The sequence below is a fragment of the Acomys russatus genome, chromosome 6 (assembly GCF_903995435.1).
Source record: "Acomys russatus chromosome 6, mAcoRus1.1, whole genome shotgun sequence".
NCBI lineage: Eukaryota > Metazoa > Chordata > Mammalia > Rodentia > Muridae > Acomys > Acomys russatus.
The window spans coordinates 31,970,498-31,984,686 of NC_067142.1; the positions used below are offsets into that span (position 1 = coordinate 31,970,498).

At 51.3% G+C, this 14,189-nt stretch overlaps 1 protein-coding gene across 17 annotated transcripts in view; it reads right to left on the bottom strand.

Moving 5' to 3' along the window:
* Nfasc (neurofascin) overlaps positions 1-14,189 on the bottom strand; it is a 169,966-nt gene that overhangs the window by 82,613 nt on the left and 73,164 nt on the right. For all 17 annotated transcript variants that reach the window (XM_051147401.1, XM_051147390.1, XM_051147403.1 and 14 more), the window contains exon 2: positions 12,678-12,786. In XM_051147401.1, coding sequence (XP_051003358.1) covers positions 12,678-12,786 — 109 coding nt within the window. The remainder of the gene's footprint in view (positions 1-12,677; positions 12,787-14,189) is intronic.

A 14,189-nucleotide genomic window follows, 5' to 3' on the forward strand; every position in this document is an offset into this window, starting at 1 on the left:
GCAGATGGAATAGGTGCCCACAGCTCCCTCCAACAAGCTGTCACCTTCAGGATCTCCCCACAGCCCTGTCTCAGGCGCGGCTGTGACAGTGGTCACAATATGTCTGAACTGACAGAGAAAAGACAGGCAGCCCGGAAATATGGCTCAGCTGGTGGCTGGTGCCGGTCCCTTGAGCGAGTAACTGCCACAGACTTTCAGGCAGCAAACATTGATCCGTGCTGCAGCCCCGCTGTGCAGACGCTGAGCTAGGGAACTCACGTATGGGTGGAAACAAGGTTTCTCCACTCTCATGGACCCCACATTTCCACAGGGATAACAGAAAGTGAATTGGAAAGGACCAAAAGGAAATGACCGGGGGACTTAATTTCAAGGTTGAAAATCCACTCACACCCTATAGCAACTTTATTGAACAGGCACAGAAGTGTGGGGTGCCCTCCCGTAGGCAATTGCATCCATTAACTGTGACACGTGAGGGGGATGGAACATTACTCCCCAGGCAGAATGCCACTGGGATGGGCACTTAATGACTGGATCATGTCCTCAACACCTAGGTTGTTATGAGGCCAGCATTTTGCTCCACCCCATCCCCCATACTGGTCTGCTCCTCGGGCCCAGAAACCCCTTGGTTGGAGCCAAGTGACCATGGACCTAATCCTTAGAAACCATGAGTCCAAACACATTTTCCTTCCTCTAAAGTCAGCTTTCTCGGTATTTGTCACAAGGACAGAGAAATTGATTAACACTGGGAGGCCTTGGTTTTCCTCTTCAAACCTCTGCTTTCATCTCAGGGTCAAACTATATGTGTTCCTCTGTCACCTAAGACACCCTGCTGCCAGGACGCCCTCCAAACCTCTGCTTTCATCTCAGGGTCAAACTATATGTGTTCCTCTGTCACCTAAGACACCCTGCTGCCAGGACGCCCTCCAGATTTTTCCACATGCTGAGAGCCTTCCTTTTTTCATGAGGAAGCCTGCCCACCCCTGGTCTGCCCTGGGACCTGCCACACGCAGGTGATGGAGGCTGGCTCCCTCGCTGGGACAGTTCAGAATCAGTAGGTTTCCTGCTAACCCTCATTCACTGTTGGTTCCGTACTCTCCTTATGCAAATTTGTCTTCCAAGTTTGCCTGAACTAGCTTTCCTTCTCACCTGACTCTCATCACCCAGACTTAGGTCTCTGAGCAACACTTCCACCAGGAAGCCTTCCTTGGTTGTCCCATGCCATTCCTTCCCACCACATCTGGAGGAAGTCCTGATCTTATATGTTCTCAAAGCATTCTGGGATATTCTCACAGTAATGAGTGCCAGTTCTTTCCTTGGTGCCATCAAGCTACCTATCTCCTCAGTTGTACCCCAAGTTCACTGTGGCTGGAGGCAGCGTCTCATTCAACCAGCTGGATGTCTGTCAAGCACACGGGGCCCAGTAGGCACTTACAGGGTGCTCACTCAGCACCCAGGCTCCACTCTCATGCACAACGCTGCACTCTTCTTGGGAGAATTCTTCCCTCATCCTTTCTAAGAATGATTTCACTCCACCCCAGTTCCAGGGTGGGGTTCAAAACTTACCACAACCAACACTGCTGGAACCAGCTACAGCTATTTAGGAGCCAACACCCGCTGGTCCTTTGGACCTTCCACTGAGGCAGCTGGGAAAGGCCAGATCCCTTTCTCTTGAGAGAGACCTCGGAGGGGTTCATAAGGGTGTCAGGGTGCAGGTGACGGCGTCTTAGTGGATTTAAGACACCAACAGCTGAGAGAGAGAGAGCAAGGGGAGGCTAGGGCCTCATGCCTCTGAATCAACAACCAGCCAAGTCATAGGCTTCTATATTATACAGACATTTGCGCCAATAATCCCTCCAGTTTTTCAGCGAGGTGAGCTGGGTCTTCTGTCTTTCACAGCAGACAGAGTGCAGGCTGAAACACCATGTTCCCCACAGCCCTCACGTGACCACCAACTACAGCTCTCTTCTCACGTGATTCCCTGCCTCACATCATCAGAAGGTCATTTTGCATCCCATCACCCCCCTATAGATGCTGTTGTCTCTTCTCACGGAGCTGTCCTACCACCTCATATTTCTGCTTTCGCTCATTTATTTGTATTCCTCACATAGCCACACCCTGGAACCCCTGCTCCCCCCCCCCCCCCCCCCCCCCCCCGCTGGCCTCCGAGAACCAAATCTCCAGTCCTCAGTCTATACACTGGCCAACCTGTTGAGGCCATCTCAAAATGGTAACTGCTCATCCATCCTAACTCTCTTTCTTGGCTTCTAAGAGACCGTGCTGAGGCCTCTGTCTGCAGCAGCACTGACCACACTACTGGCCTCTCTTCTGCCTGATAGACTCACTGTCTCTGTGAGGGCCTCGTCATCTGTCTCTAAACTCATTTTTGTTGGATGTACCCACCTAGATGACTTAAACTTGACATCTGGGGGAATCCCCCCCCCCCAAATCCTACCTCGAATCACTGGCTGACATCTGGCTAAGCATCAAGGCCTAGGATGGTCTATCTCCCAGTGTCTCCTCTCTCTCTCCTTTCCCCACACTGACACTCACCTCACCTTTCACATTTGCCTAGACCGCTGCAGTGAGCGCCTAGCTGCCCCCCACCTCATCCAAGCCACTCCCCATGTTGTAATAGTGAGATTCTTCCATCCTGTCCCCATCTGCGCATGTTAGAGCTCCCTTCTGCATTGCCCTGTTAATCTGTGAATACAAATCCAAATTTTGAGGGTAGCACCTGTTCCTGGCCCAGAGACATCCACACCACTTATGACCTCCACACTTGATGGTCCTCGGTGTCTGGAAGGGCTTAGCAGTGTCACACTAAGGGTGTACATGTCTCTGAAAGGGCCCAGAGAGTAAAGTCACTATGCTCTGTGAGATAAACAGTCGCTGCCACACTACTGCCTTTACCATGAGAGCAGGAGAGCAGCTACTGACATGGAATGAACAGTGAGCCTCTGCTCCAATAAAATTTCCACTGGAACAAGCAGGGAATTTTCAAGGGCCATAGTTCACTAATCTCAGCTTCCTCCTTCGGGCTCCGTGTGAACTTCTCCATGTTAATGGAAAGTCCCAGTCCTGACACTATCCCTACCCCCACCCCCTTTGCAAGTGGAAATAAACTTGCATCTCCAGCTTCCATGGTTATTGTGAAGAGCAGAAGAAAACAAGGTGTGTCCGCGGTACACCACAAGACAAGCTCACCGCTCACCACGCTTCTGCAGCTGCCAAGGCCACACGCCAGTGATTATCTCCCGGTGAGTTCACAGGCTCGGAGTTAGGCAAGATCTGTCTATTTTCTCAGGCAAATCTAGTGCAGGGTGACCTGTGACCTCCCTGGCAGATGGCTGGGTGGGACCTAGCAGCTGCCTTGCCCTAACACATCCCCCTGCTCTGGGTGCAACCCAGGAGGGATGCTGCTTAGAAGCCTCCTCTCCCTGAGCTACCACCTCTGCTAGCTCCGGATCCACAGGTGACCTGGGAAGGGTGGGAGGGCCAGTGCCACATTGGAGGATGCCTGTCCCATCTCCAAGGCCTTCCTGAGATTTGGGGGATCCCTGGGCCACAAGTGGCAGGCTCTCACAGCTGACTGATGATGGAGAGCAGGTGACATGGAGAGTCCCAGGTTGGAAAGTGGACCAGCTGCTGCTGTGAGCTGGCGCTGGGAACAGAGAAGGAGGAGCAAGCGGGCTCATGGTCAGGGTGTAGGGAGACTGGGCTTGGCACAGGGTATGTTCCGTTTGAAATGTCTTGTAGGCTCTCCCAGGCTGTGTGCATGAATTAATGCCTAGGAATACACCAACAGAGGAGAGCTGAGGCCACATGCCAGCAATTAGCTCTCGGAATAAGCTAATCATGTGACTACAAGAACCAACTAAGGAACACATTCACACATCACTGCCACAGGAAATTGTGGGGGAGCAGAGAGATAATCAAAGCCCCCAATGCCAACGCAAACCCCAGCCACTCTCATTAAAAAGACAGGCAGCAAGGCTGATCATAGCTGCCCGGAAACAACCCGCTTAGGAATGGGGAAAGGAGCTGGCTTGGAGGGTCAGGGGCACACCAGAGCGTGGAGTGGGAGGTCTGCCGGGGCTCAGACTCATCCCCGTGGCTGGGGAGTCCTACATGGATAGGCAAGCCACCCCTGCTGAAACAGAGGATGCAAATCATCTACTCTTCCTAACATGAACCCACAGCATTTCCAAGTGGTTTATAGCAGCGATTCTCAACCTGTCGGCTGAAACCCTGGCGTTGAGTGACCTTTTCACAGCAAGGGCATGTCAGATAACCTGCATATCAGATATTAACATTATGATTCATAACAGTAGAAAAATTACAGCTATGAAGTAGCAATGAAAATAATTTGATGGTTGGGGACAGTCACCACAACATTAGGAATGGGGTTTTTTTTTTCCCCCTCTTTTTTTGTTTGTTTGGTTTTTCAAGACAGGGTTTTTCTATGTAGCCTTGGTTGCCCTGGATTTGCTTTGTAGACCAGGCTGGCCTAGAACTCACAGAGATCCACCTGCCTCTGCCTCCCGAGTGCTGGGACTAAAGGCGTGTACCACCACATCCAGCATGAGGAACTATTTTAAAGGGTCACAGCATTAGGTAAGTTAAGAACCACTGGTTTATATGTAAAAACGAATCCCAGTGGCTCAGGCAATCACCAAGATCACATTCTTACCCACAATCTTCTCCCCCATCCCCTCACCTACCCCTCCACGTCACTACAATTTCCTCTGCTCCCCAGTGTACCCCCATGCTCGTTCTCGGGGTCACTGCTTCCTGCCCTCTGGGAAGGGAAGAGCGGTTCCCATGTCAGCGTCCTGCATCTGACCCTGAGCTGGGACGAGCCTGCATCCCGTCTCCCTCTGCAGTGAGTCGGCACTCTAAATCTCCGTGAGCGGCCATCATAGCACACGCTTCCTGTTACCGGGAGGTATTTGGCCCATCAATAAATCTGCCTAATAAATCCTCAATTAATAAAGCGCCAGATGAATCTGCTGTTAGTGGCTGTGCTGGAGCAGGAGGCAGCAGCAATTACTGCATGGCATCCTCAGAAACGCAACCTGTTCCTGCTCAGCCGACTGATGTATCTATTTTCCAGAATGTCCCCCACCCCCGCCCCACTTCCTCAGCTTTCCTCAGGCAGGACCACCCTCGGTGCCATCCTCACAGGCTCTCAGAATCCAGAGGTTCAAGTGCCCCGTCCAGTCTCCTGTCACCCATCCTAGGACATCAGCTCTAGGTTCTGAAAGTGTCCCAAAGAAGAAGGCTCAGTTCGGGACACCCGAGGCCACACTCTGTGAGCCCAGTGGTACCCACTCCCACCCCTGTCTCTCTCATACCAAAAAAAGGAGGGACAGACAACCACCCAAGTACAGAAACTCTGTCCAGCTCATGGGTGTCTAAGGTCAATGTGTGGATTTTCAGCAACTCAAAATGGCAGCTATAGGTGGCCACCACCACCAGCCAAGGAGACAAAACAACGACAAGGAGGGGAAAGGCAGAGGGGATTTTGGAAGATGATCATATTAAACAAGGAAGCAGCGTGGAGGAGCTCCTGGCTTCCCTGCTGTGACAGCATCTGGCACTGTGTCACTCAATCTCCCTCTTGTCACAGATGAACTGTCCTCACATCTCTGTGCATCTTCTGTGAAAGCCAGTCGGCCCTCACGATCACCCCCTACCGGGAGACTCTGGAACTGCAACAGCACCGCACCAGGGACAGCTTGGAGTTGCTTCTTGAGCCTTCTCCATGCCCAGTGAGGACAGACACTACCAGCTTCCTGTCCTGTATGTGGGCCAACAGTCACCTGGGATTTTCACACAGTCAAGGAAACCTGGTACAAGGCTGGCTCCCTGACTGCTTTCTTGGGACTGGAAGGAGTGGTCTCCCTCTGTTGTGGTGGTGGGCCTCATGGTGTGTCCCTTGTGCTTGGCTCTGTCCCGTTGTCAGGGGGAGATGAGGAGGGGTGAAGGGGCTCCTTTCCACTAAATATATCATCAGCAGGGTCGCCTCCTCTGCAAGCCTTGGCTAAGGCCACCAAGGTTTCTGGAATAGGGGAAGGTGCCAGGCAATCTTCATTCTCTCTGGGGGAGGGGCAGAGGAGAATACCTGGGTCACCATCACCAATTTGGCTGAAAAACAGCATTTCCTGAACAGTGACCAGAACAAATCTATACACACTGAAACCTGAAACCATCAGGTGAACCACACCCCTGTTACGTTGAGGAGGAAGGGAAGGAAGGAAGGAAGTGAGAAATGACCTTTTCCTTTAGGTGGCCATTGCGTAAACCAAGGGAACATTTAGTGTCACACCACACCTCCTGGGGTGGGAAAGCACCCCAGGGCACTGCGTTACTCATAGGCCACCAGCAGAACCAGAGCACTGCAGAAGGCAGCAGCTACCCTGGAGTGGAGATGGCCTGGACCTCACTGTAGGGACATAGAACTTGTGCCCTGTACTGCGACTACACCTTCCAGGTCTGCACGTATCTTTGAACTCTCTGATCACCGTGGCTCTTTAGGCTGATTTTTCTCCATTTGCACCCCCAGCAGCAGAATGGACATCTTTGCATGTCTATCGCTGTCCACATAGGAAGTGGAATGCTTCCTAACGCTGTCTGTCGGTCTGACTCAAGGCCAGCTGGAGCCCAGCACATCCCAGTCTGGCACTGTAAGGAAGCCCAGTGGATACAGGCGGCCTCATTCCTTAGCCCCACAACCCAATCAACAGTCACCAGGTCTCATAGACGCTATGATCCAGTCAGCTGTCTAGAGTTCTGTGTGTGTGTGTGTGTGTATGTGTGTGTGTGTGTGTGTGTGTGTGTGCTTCCTCTCTTGTCCTTTGAAGGATGGAACTAGAAAACATATATGGCGTTGGCAGTCAGGGTTCACCATAGTGCTCTGTGTTAGCCAGCTAGACCCTGGGTCTCGAAAGTTCCACACCCTCATAGACCAGTATCACCCATTGGAGACCAAGTCCCTGGTGTGCCATTTCATTCAAACCACAAACCAGGGATGCAGGAAACCGTCTCAGGGCAAGTGAGGAGAAAGGCAGAGAGATCTCTGAAAGAAGACTGGGTTGGGTAGAGAAGCGGCAGGGGGAGGGGGCACTCTTGGCCTCTGCTTTCAAAGAAAGCTTGAAGAACAACCTGAGAGGTTAGCATTGCAAAGGCTGCCTGCCAGGCTCATGCAGGAAGTCATCTGAGGGAGAAGAGGGGATCTCGAATGCTACAAGCTCAACAGGGCAGGAGCCTGCATCTCTACCATCAAACAGAAAGCTTTCACAGCACTGGACACACTACTGATCTTTCTTCATGAGGAGGGAAGGGGGCATCAGGATATCAGGCAGGGTTCCAACCGTTTCCCCAGCATGCCATCATTAAAGGGGAGTGGCTCAGAAGGCTGGGGAGACAGTGATCATAATCCTGTGTGGCAGACCTCAAGGGTGAGTAGGCTCAAGACTTAGATCAAGTAAGAAGGAGGGACCCAGATGGGAGAGATGGGGGAGTCGGGAGGGAGAATGCCAGAAAGGGATCCTTGGAATTAATATTATAGGACCTGGGGCTCCTCAGAGAGAAGTGCTGAGACTCACCAAGTGACGATGCAAACAAAACAGGGTCTACCCGTGCAAAAGACTGATCCTCAGCCGCTCGCTGGGACGCAGTGTTAATGCACTGCAGTTTGGATGAATCTCGATAATGTCTCGCCAAGGAAAGAAACCAGACATAAAGACCACCCTACTGCATGTATATGAAATCTCCGGAACAGCAGATTCAAGGACACAGAGAGTAGGCTTGTGGCTGCCTAGGGCTGGGGATAGAGTCTGATTGCTAATGGTGTCGCTTTGGGGAGGGGGGGGGTATGGGGAATGGTGCTACAGTTACAATAATTCAGTACTTGGAAGCTGTCCAGCACTAGACCTTAGCAAAACACTATATACACAAACCACTCGTGAGTGGTACACATTAAGTGGGTACACTTACAGTATGTGAATTACATCTCAGTAAAGCGGTTGTCAAAAACATTAACAAGAAAAGTGGAACTTAGAGAGCTTTTTAGGGGAAAAACTGTCATATTTCATAAAGGAAAATGAAAGATAAAATTTACAAATCACCAGGTGGTGGTGGCACACGCTTTTGATCCCAGCACTCGGGAGGCAGAGGCAGGTGAATCCCTGCTAGTTTGAGGCCAGCCTGTTCTAGAAAGTGAGTCCAGGACAACCAGGGCTACACAGAGAAACCCAGTTTGATAAAAAGAAACAAACAATATACATGTATATTTACACTACAAAGCAAGTTTCAAAATTGAAAGGAATTAAACCAACTGTTTATATTAATGGCACCAAAGAAGTGATCGTTAAAGAGAAACGTATAAAACTGAAGATAAAAGGTTAAGAGAGCACTAGATTTTTGAGATGAAGGGAAGGTGACTCTAGGACAGCCAAGCGTTTTCCTTCCAAAAAGGAAGCCAGAAGTCCAAGTCCCTATCCTGTGTTCCAGACCCCAGCACTGCACGATAGGTTCCCAGGCTCGCTCAGCGGGTGTCCATTTGACGTCCAGATCATGGTCCACCTGAGGATACCTCTATTTATGACATACATACCCCACGTGGGGAATCCAAGCTTACTATGGCCAGACACTGTTCTAAAGCCAGTTAGAAACAGGTTGATTCTAGCAGAGAGGAGGAAGAGAGGCAGGGAGGGAGGAGAGAGAAGAGAGAGAGAGAGAGAGAGAGAGAGAGAGAGAGAGAGAGAGAGAGTGTGTATTATAGGAGAACTTGGGGTGGGGGCAGATTATGAGCTTTTTGTGAGCAAGAGAGTGATGTCTTCTTTGTCTCCAGCCCATGACAGAGGGTAGTGTCAGTGCAGAACTGAACAGAGGCGAGCTTAATAATTAGCTAGGACCCCGTGCAGGGCAGGGGCAGGGGCAATATGCCAGAGCCTGACACGGAGATTTAACTTTAAAAAGCGATGTGTGATCTCCCTGGCATGACAAGGGCCTCTTAGAGTTGCAGACCCACCCCAGCCACTGCCACTGCAGGCGCTTTTCTCTCTCTCTCTCTCTCTCTCTCTCTCTCTCTCTCTCTCTCTCTCTCTCTCCCTCTCTCCCTCCCTCCCTCCCTCCCTCCCTCCCTCTCTCTCAGCCATGGGCTCCCTTTCTGTCTGTAGGAATGGGGCATATAAATGTTCATTTATTGCAAGGTTGCTATGACAACTGTCAGGTCAAGCCATGAGCTTCTAACCCAAGCCTCTAACTCTAACATGCGTGCCTTTCAAGAACTGCCAGACTTTTATCCTTCCCTCTGAATCGCAACCGAAACACCGACTTTGCTGCCTGGTTTTGGCCCATCTAAGCTTTCACATATTCATATATTTGTAAATGAGTCAGTGCCTGTGCAGACCACTCCACGCTGGCCTGATGCCCAAAGAGCCACCATTCACTCTCAGGACCACCACAGGGTTATCTGCACAGATGTTCTCTACCTCTACCCAAAAGAGAACAGGGGGCCCCTGAAGGATCCCAGACCAGCCTCGGCACCTTTGCTTTCATCTTGCCTGCTCTGACACCCCCCCCTCCAATGCAGCCCACATTCCTCTTCGCCCACCTCCTTCCTCCAGGACCCAGCCCTTTGGCCATCGAGAAAGCAGAAGTCAGTTCTGATGGGACTTCCTTTTGGAACCAGTGATGGGTTTGCTGCTGATATTCCAAGTGCCACATGGCATTTTTAAAATTCCTGTCTGCTGTGACAAGTGGGGCACAGAAGGAAAGGATGAAGCCAGCAGGAGAGAACATCAACTGCCCAGCCTCCCCCTTCTCGGATTTCCTCCCTCTGCCTTCTGCATTTACATCCCAGGCAGACAGCAGTCTCCATCCAACTGGCACCCCAGCAGGCAGCTCCCACAGACAGGAAGAGCGTGAAAACAGGAGGTGGGGAGGGGGGCTGCAAAAAGGGGGAGACAACAGATAGAGGGAGATTTTCCCCCCACGTTTTAAGTAGCGACATTTGGCCCAGGAGTCTGGTTGTGAGAGGTGCTGGTGGCTGTGTGTGCCGCCAGACACTGGGAGCCCCACTGGCGGAGAAAGTGAGCTTTGCACAATCTCTGGCCGTCTTAGGAAAAGCCAGAACTCAGCAGCCTCTGTCAGAGAGATGGGCTTGGGTTAGCAGAAAGGGCCAAGGGCAAGAGAGCGAGGTGAGGCTGTTATCTCAGCACTTGGGAGGGAGAGGCTGTGAGGTCAAAGCCAGCCTGGACTACAGCATGAAACCAGAGAGAGAGAGAGAGAAAGAGAGAGACAGAGAGACAGAGCAGGAGAGACAGAGAGAGAGAGAGAGGCAGAGAGAGAGAGACAGAGAGAGAGACAGAGACCGAGAGACAGAGAGAGAGAGACAGAGACAGAGAGAGAGAGGCAGAGGCAGAGAGAGAGACAGAGACAGAGAGACAGAGACAGAGAGAGAGAGGCAGAGAGACAGAGAGAGACAGAGACACAGAGACAGAGAGACACAGAGAGAGACAGAGAGAGACAGAGACGGACACACAAAGACACAGTCACAGAGACACAAAGATACAGAGACAGACAGAGAATTGTAAAAAGCTGAAAGGAGGTGGACAGCAGGAGCTTCTAGGCGCAAGCTGTCTCTGTAGCTGCCCACACTCCACACCTACCCCTGCCTGTCTCAGCACCCATGGGCAAAGGTGGCTCAGTGTAGACAGATAGCCTGGAATCAATTTTGGGAAGTCAAACAGCCCCCAGTCAAGTGCACAGCCCTGGTCCCGTGCATCCACAGCTGCGTCCTGAGAGCACACACTGTGTCTGTGGGGCCTGTGGTGAGGAGGCTGTCTCTAGCTGACAGGCAGAGGGGCTTAGGGGTAGGAGTGCAATTAACCAAATGGATCCATTTGTGCAATTGAAGGCCCCAGGAAGCTGGGTTGTTTTCCTGTGCGTGTCAGCGGACAGGTGTCTGCTCCGAGGGACCCCAGCTGACAATGAGTTGAGGCCCTGGGCTCAGGAAGGTTCCTCCTGCTGGGGTGGGCGGACAGGGGAAAGGGTGAGGCTCAGGAGCAGATGACTGGGGCAGCTCCAGATGGCAGCGGGCTGAGAACAAAGGGAGAAGAGACTGAGGAGGCCTGAAGGGCAGGACTCTGTTCTGAGAAGGCTTCCCAGCTGGAGCCACCAAGTCCGCATCACATCTGGGACCCGGAGGACACTTGTTTAGAATCACCATGCAGTTCCCATGAAACCTGGGCAAACCAAGCTGGAAACACCCTTAGCCCCAAACCTGAAGTGAGGCACACAGAACCCAGAGTCAGGCATGGCACCGTCTCAGGCGAGGTGCTGGCATGTCCTTAACTTGGATTCTGTCATCAGCAAAAGGTGGGTACTAAGGGGTCCTGTCTCAAGGGGCTGCGTCGAAAGAACATGTGTGTGCAGAGCACAGGGCCCCACATGCATAAACACTCAAATAGATAAGGATGACCAGTGTCACTGGCCAAGAACCCAGGAAGGTCCTATTCTCACGGTGTCACGTGTCTGTTTGCATGTAGTCTCTGCATTCCCTTATGTCCTTCTCTGTCAGTCTTTGAAAGGTATTTCCCCTTCACTAGGTCTGGCTGCGCAGTGTGACGTCACGGCAAGAAACCCAGCCCTCTATGGCACAGTTAACGAATGTGATGAAAGAAGGAAAACTCTGAGCCAGTTCCAAGGACTGCTGACTAGATGGATGCATCCGAAACACAGCTGGACTGAGCATGCTCTGATCAGGGACCTGCATCCCACAATGGTGGGATGAAAAATCGCCCAAAGTCAGCCGAATCTCTCCAGGGGTCCCCTAAGCTGACAGTCCAAAGGGGGCCCACATGGAGGCTACTCGGATCCCCCACACCGTGCCACCCTCGTACTGTCTTTCTCATCTCTTCCTTTGCCTCCTCAGCCAGAGACTCTGCGACTCTGAGAAGGCTAGAGCAAGAGAGATACTGCCGTGAGGCGGAGATGAACAAAGTCAAAAAGAAAAAGACCTTCCTCTGCCAGGTGTCTGGGCCACTGTCCCCCACAGCCTCCTGGCTTGTCATCTTCCACCAGCTGCTCAGATAAAAGCAATGACCTCAACTGTTGTGTGTTGGCCTCCACCCTTTCTGAGGAAGACAGGTGCTGCCTGTACAGTAGAGACGCTACTTCAGAAAGAAACAATGCAGACCCTGGACACAGGGTGTGGCCTCAGTGCCATGAACCTCCTTGCTCTTTGCACCCTGGACAGGCATCCATCTGCCAAGGCCCTGAGCCCTACCCACAGGAGGGGCTCTCTGGCTGGCCCCCATATGCCCAGGCTGTCGCTCAGGAAGTTCCCAGGGTGTGGAGGCCCAGGTAAAGGGGTGCCGATCCTTAACAAAGCTGCTCTCCAATTTTTCAATTAAGGTGGACAGGAGAGACAATGACAGAAACTAATGCCAGCTGACCGTCCCTCCTGGGACATCACAGCCTCCTTGGAGGGCAGGCCTCCTCAGGGCTGTGGCTCTGCAGCTGACTCCTGGCTTCCATGTCTTGGGGAAAAAGAAGGAACCAAGTCCTTGAAAACTCTTGGAGCCAGGTAGAGAGCCTGGGAGAAGGGGCCACAATGTCCTCTCCCACTCCACCCTCAGACTCTTGCTCAGTCCCAGCCCCATGCGTACCTTCTCTGCCTCATTAGGACTGCTTCTCGCCACACCAGCGGAGGCTCTGTTCCCGTCTGCAGAGGGCAAGCAAACTCCAGGCTCCCAAACCACACATAAGTCAATCAACCTGTCCCAAAGCAAACACAGGAAAGAACCCCAAGGTTACTTCAGGTGTATGTGTGTGTGTGTGGCAAATCTCTCTATTAGCATCTGGGAGGTTCAAGTCCTGAGATAGTCGGTCTTGCTTGTCAACTTGGGTAGAGAAGCACCCCAGGGGAGCAGAGAGCACACCTCTGGGTGTGTCTGTGAGGGCATTTCCAGAGAGGATCGGAGCATGAGGGGTCTTACCTGGTGAATGGCTTAATCTGTGGATGGATTCAAAGGCTGACCAGACAATTGGGAAGTGATGGAGCTGTGGAAAGTGGGGACTGCTTGGAGGAAGCAGGCTACTGAGGGCTGAACTCTGTTCCAGCCCCTTCCTGTAACTGCTCCCCTGTGCTTCCTGGCTGCCCTGGGTCGAGCAATTCTATTCTACTGTGCCTCTGCTGCCCCCAGTGAGCTAAATACACACATCTTGCCTCTCTTAGGTTGTTTGATAAGGTAAGAAAGCCCAGCTAGCAAAAGCACACCAGCTCCGGTTATTTTGAACAAATATCTAACCTTTCTTAATTAACACATCTCTTGCTACGGATGATACATCTCATCTGAAATCTGCGTGGCACGGCAGTAAATCCGCAGGAATATCCGCCCCGAACAGTGAGGAGGCTGTGCCCCAGCTCTCCAGGACACTATGGGCCTTTGTTCTCTGACTCTGGCTATCTTAGCTTTAGGAATCTACTCAGAACATACCCTCGTGTATCTGTTGTGACTTCCAGGGTCAAGGAGAGAAAGGTGACAGAAAACAACAGCAACAACAACAACCAACAAACTATGTTTAGTATACTACCATTGTAGAATGAGGAAGGAACATAAAAGTCCATATGTATATGGTTGCATTTTTACATATGCTTAAAGGGCAAAGCACAAACTACACATTAGAAGGTCATGAGGGAAACAGGGTGGAGAAGACAGGGATAGGGGATAGATATTTAATACGCTTCCCCAGGTAGCTTTGAAATATGCAAATGTGACATAAGCATAAAACATAACAAAATATTAAAAATCTCTAAAAATGAAAATAAAGTGCCATGCATAAAGAACTTAAAAACATGGTAATTTGGCTATATTTTATTAGGCAGATGTATCTTTAAGGTGCAAAGAATTGCCCCTTTCCTCCCAAGAAATCTCAACTGGTTTCCATTTATTTGGTCTATAGACGCTCTTGCCCTTTTAATACCTGATGAGATGGTATAAAACAAATCATTGCACAAATACTTTGTTGCTTGTTCAAAACTAGAGATCCGTTCTTCCTTATGTTGTGAGACTAAGAAAGAACTGTGATTTCAAGACTGAAAGACAGACACTCCTTAGGGAGGTACGATTACACGCGCCACCAACACTTTTGTCCTCATTCATGGGGCTTTGGGGCTA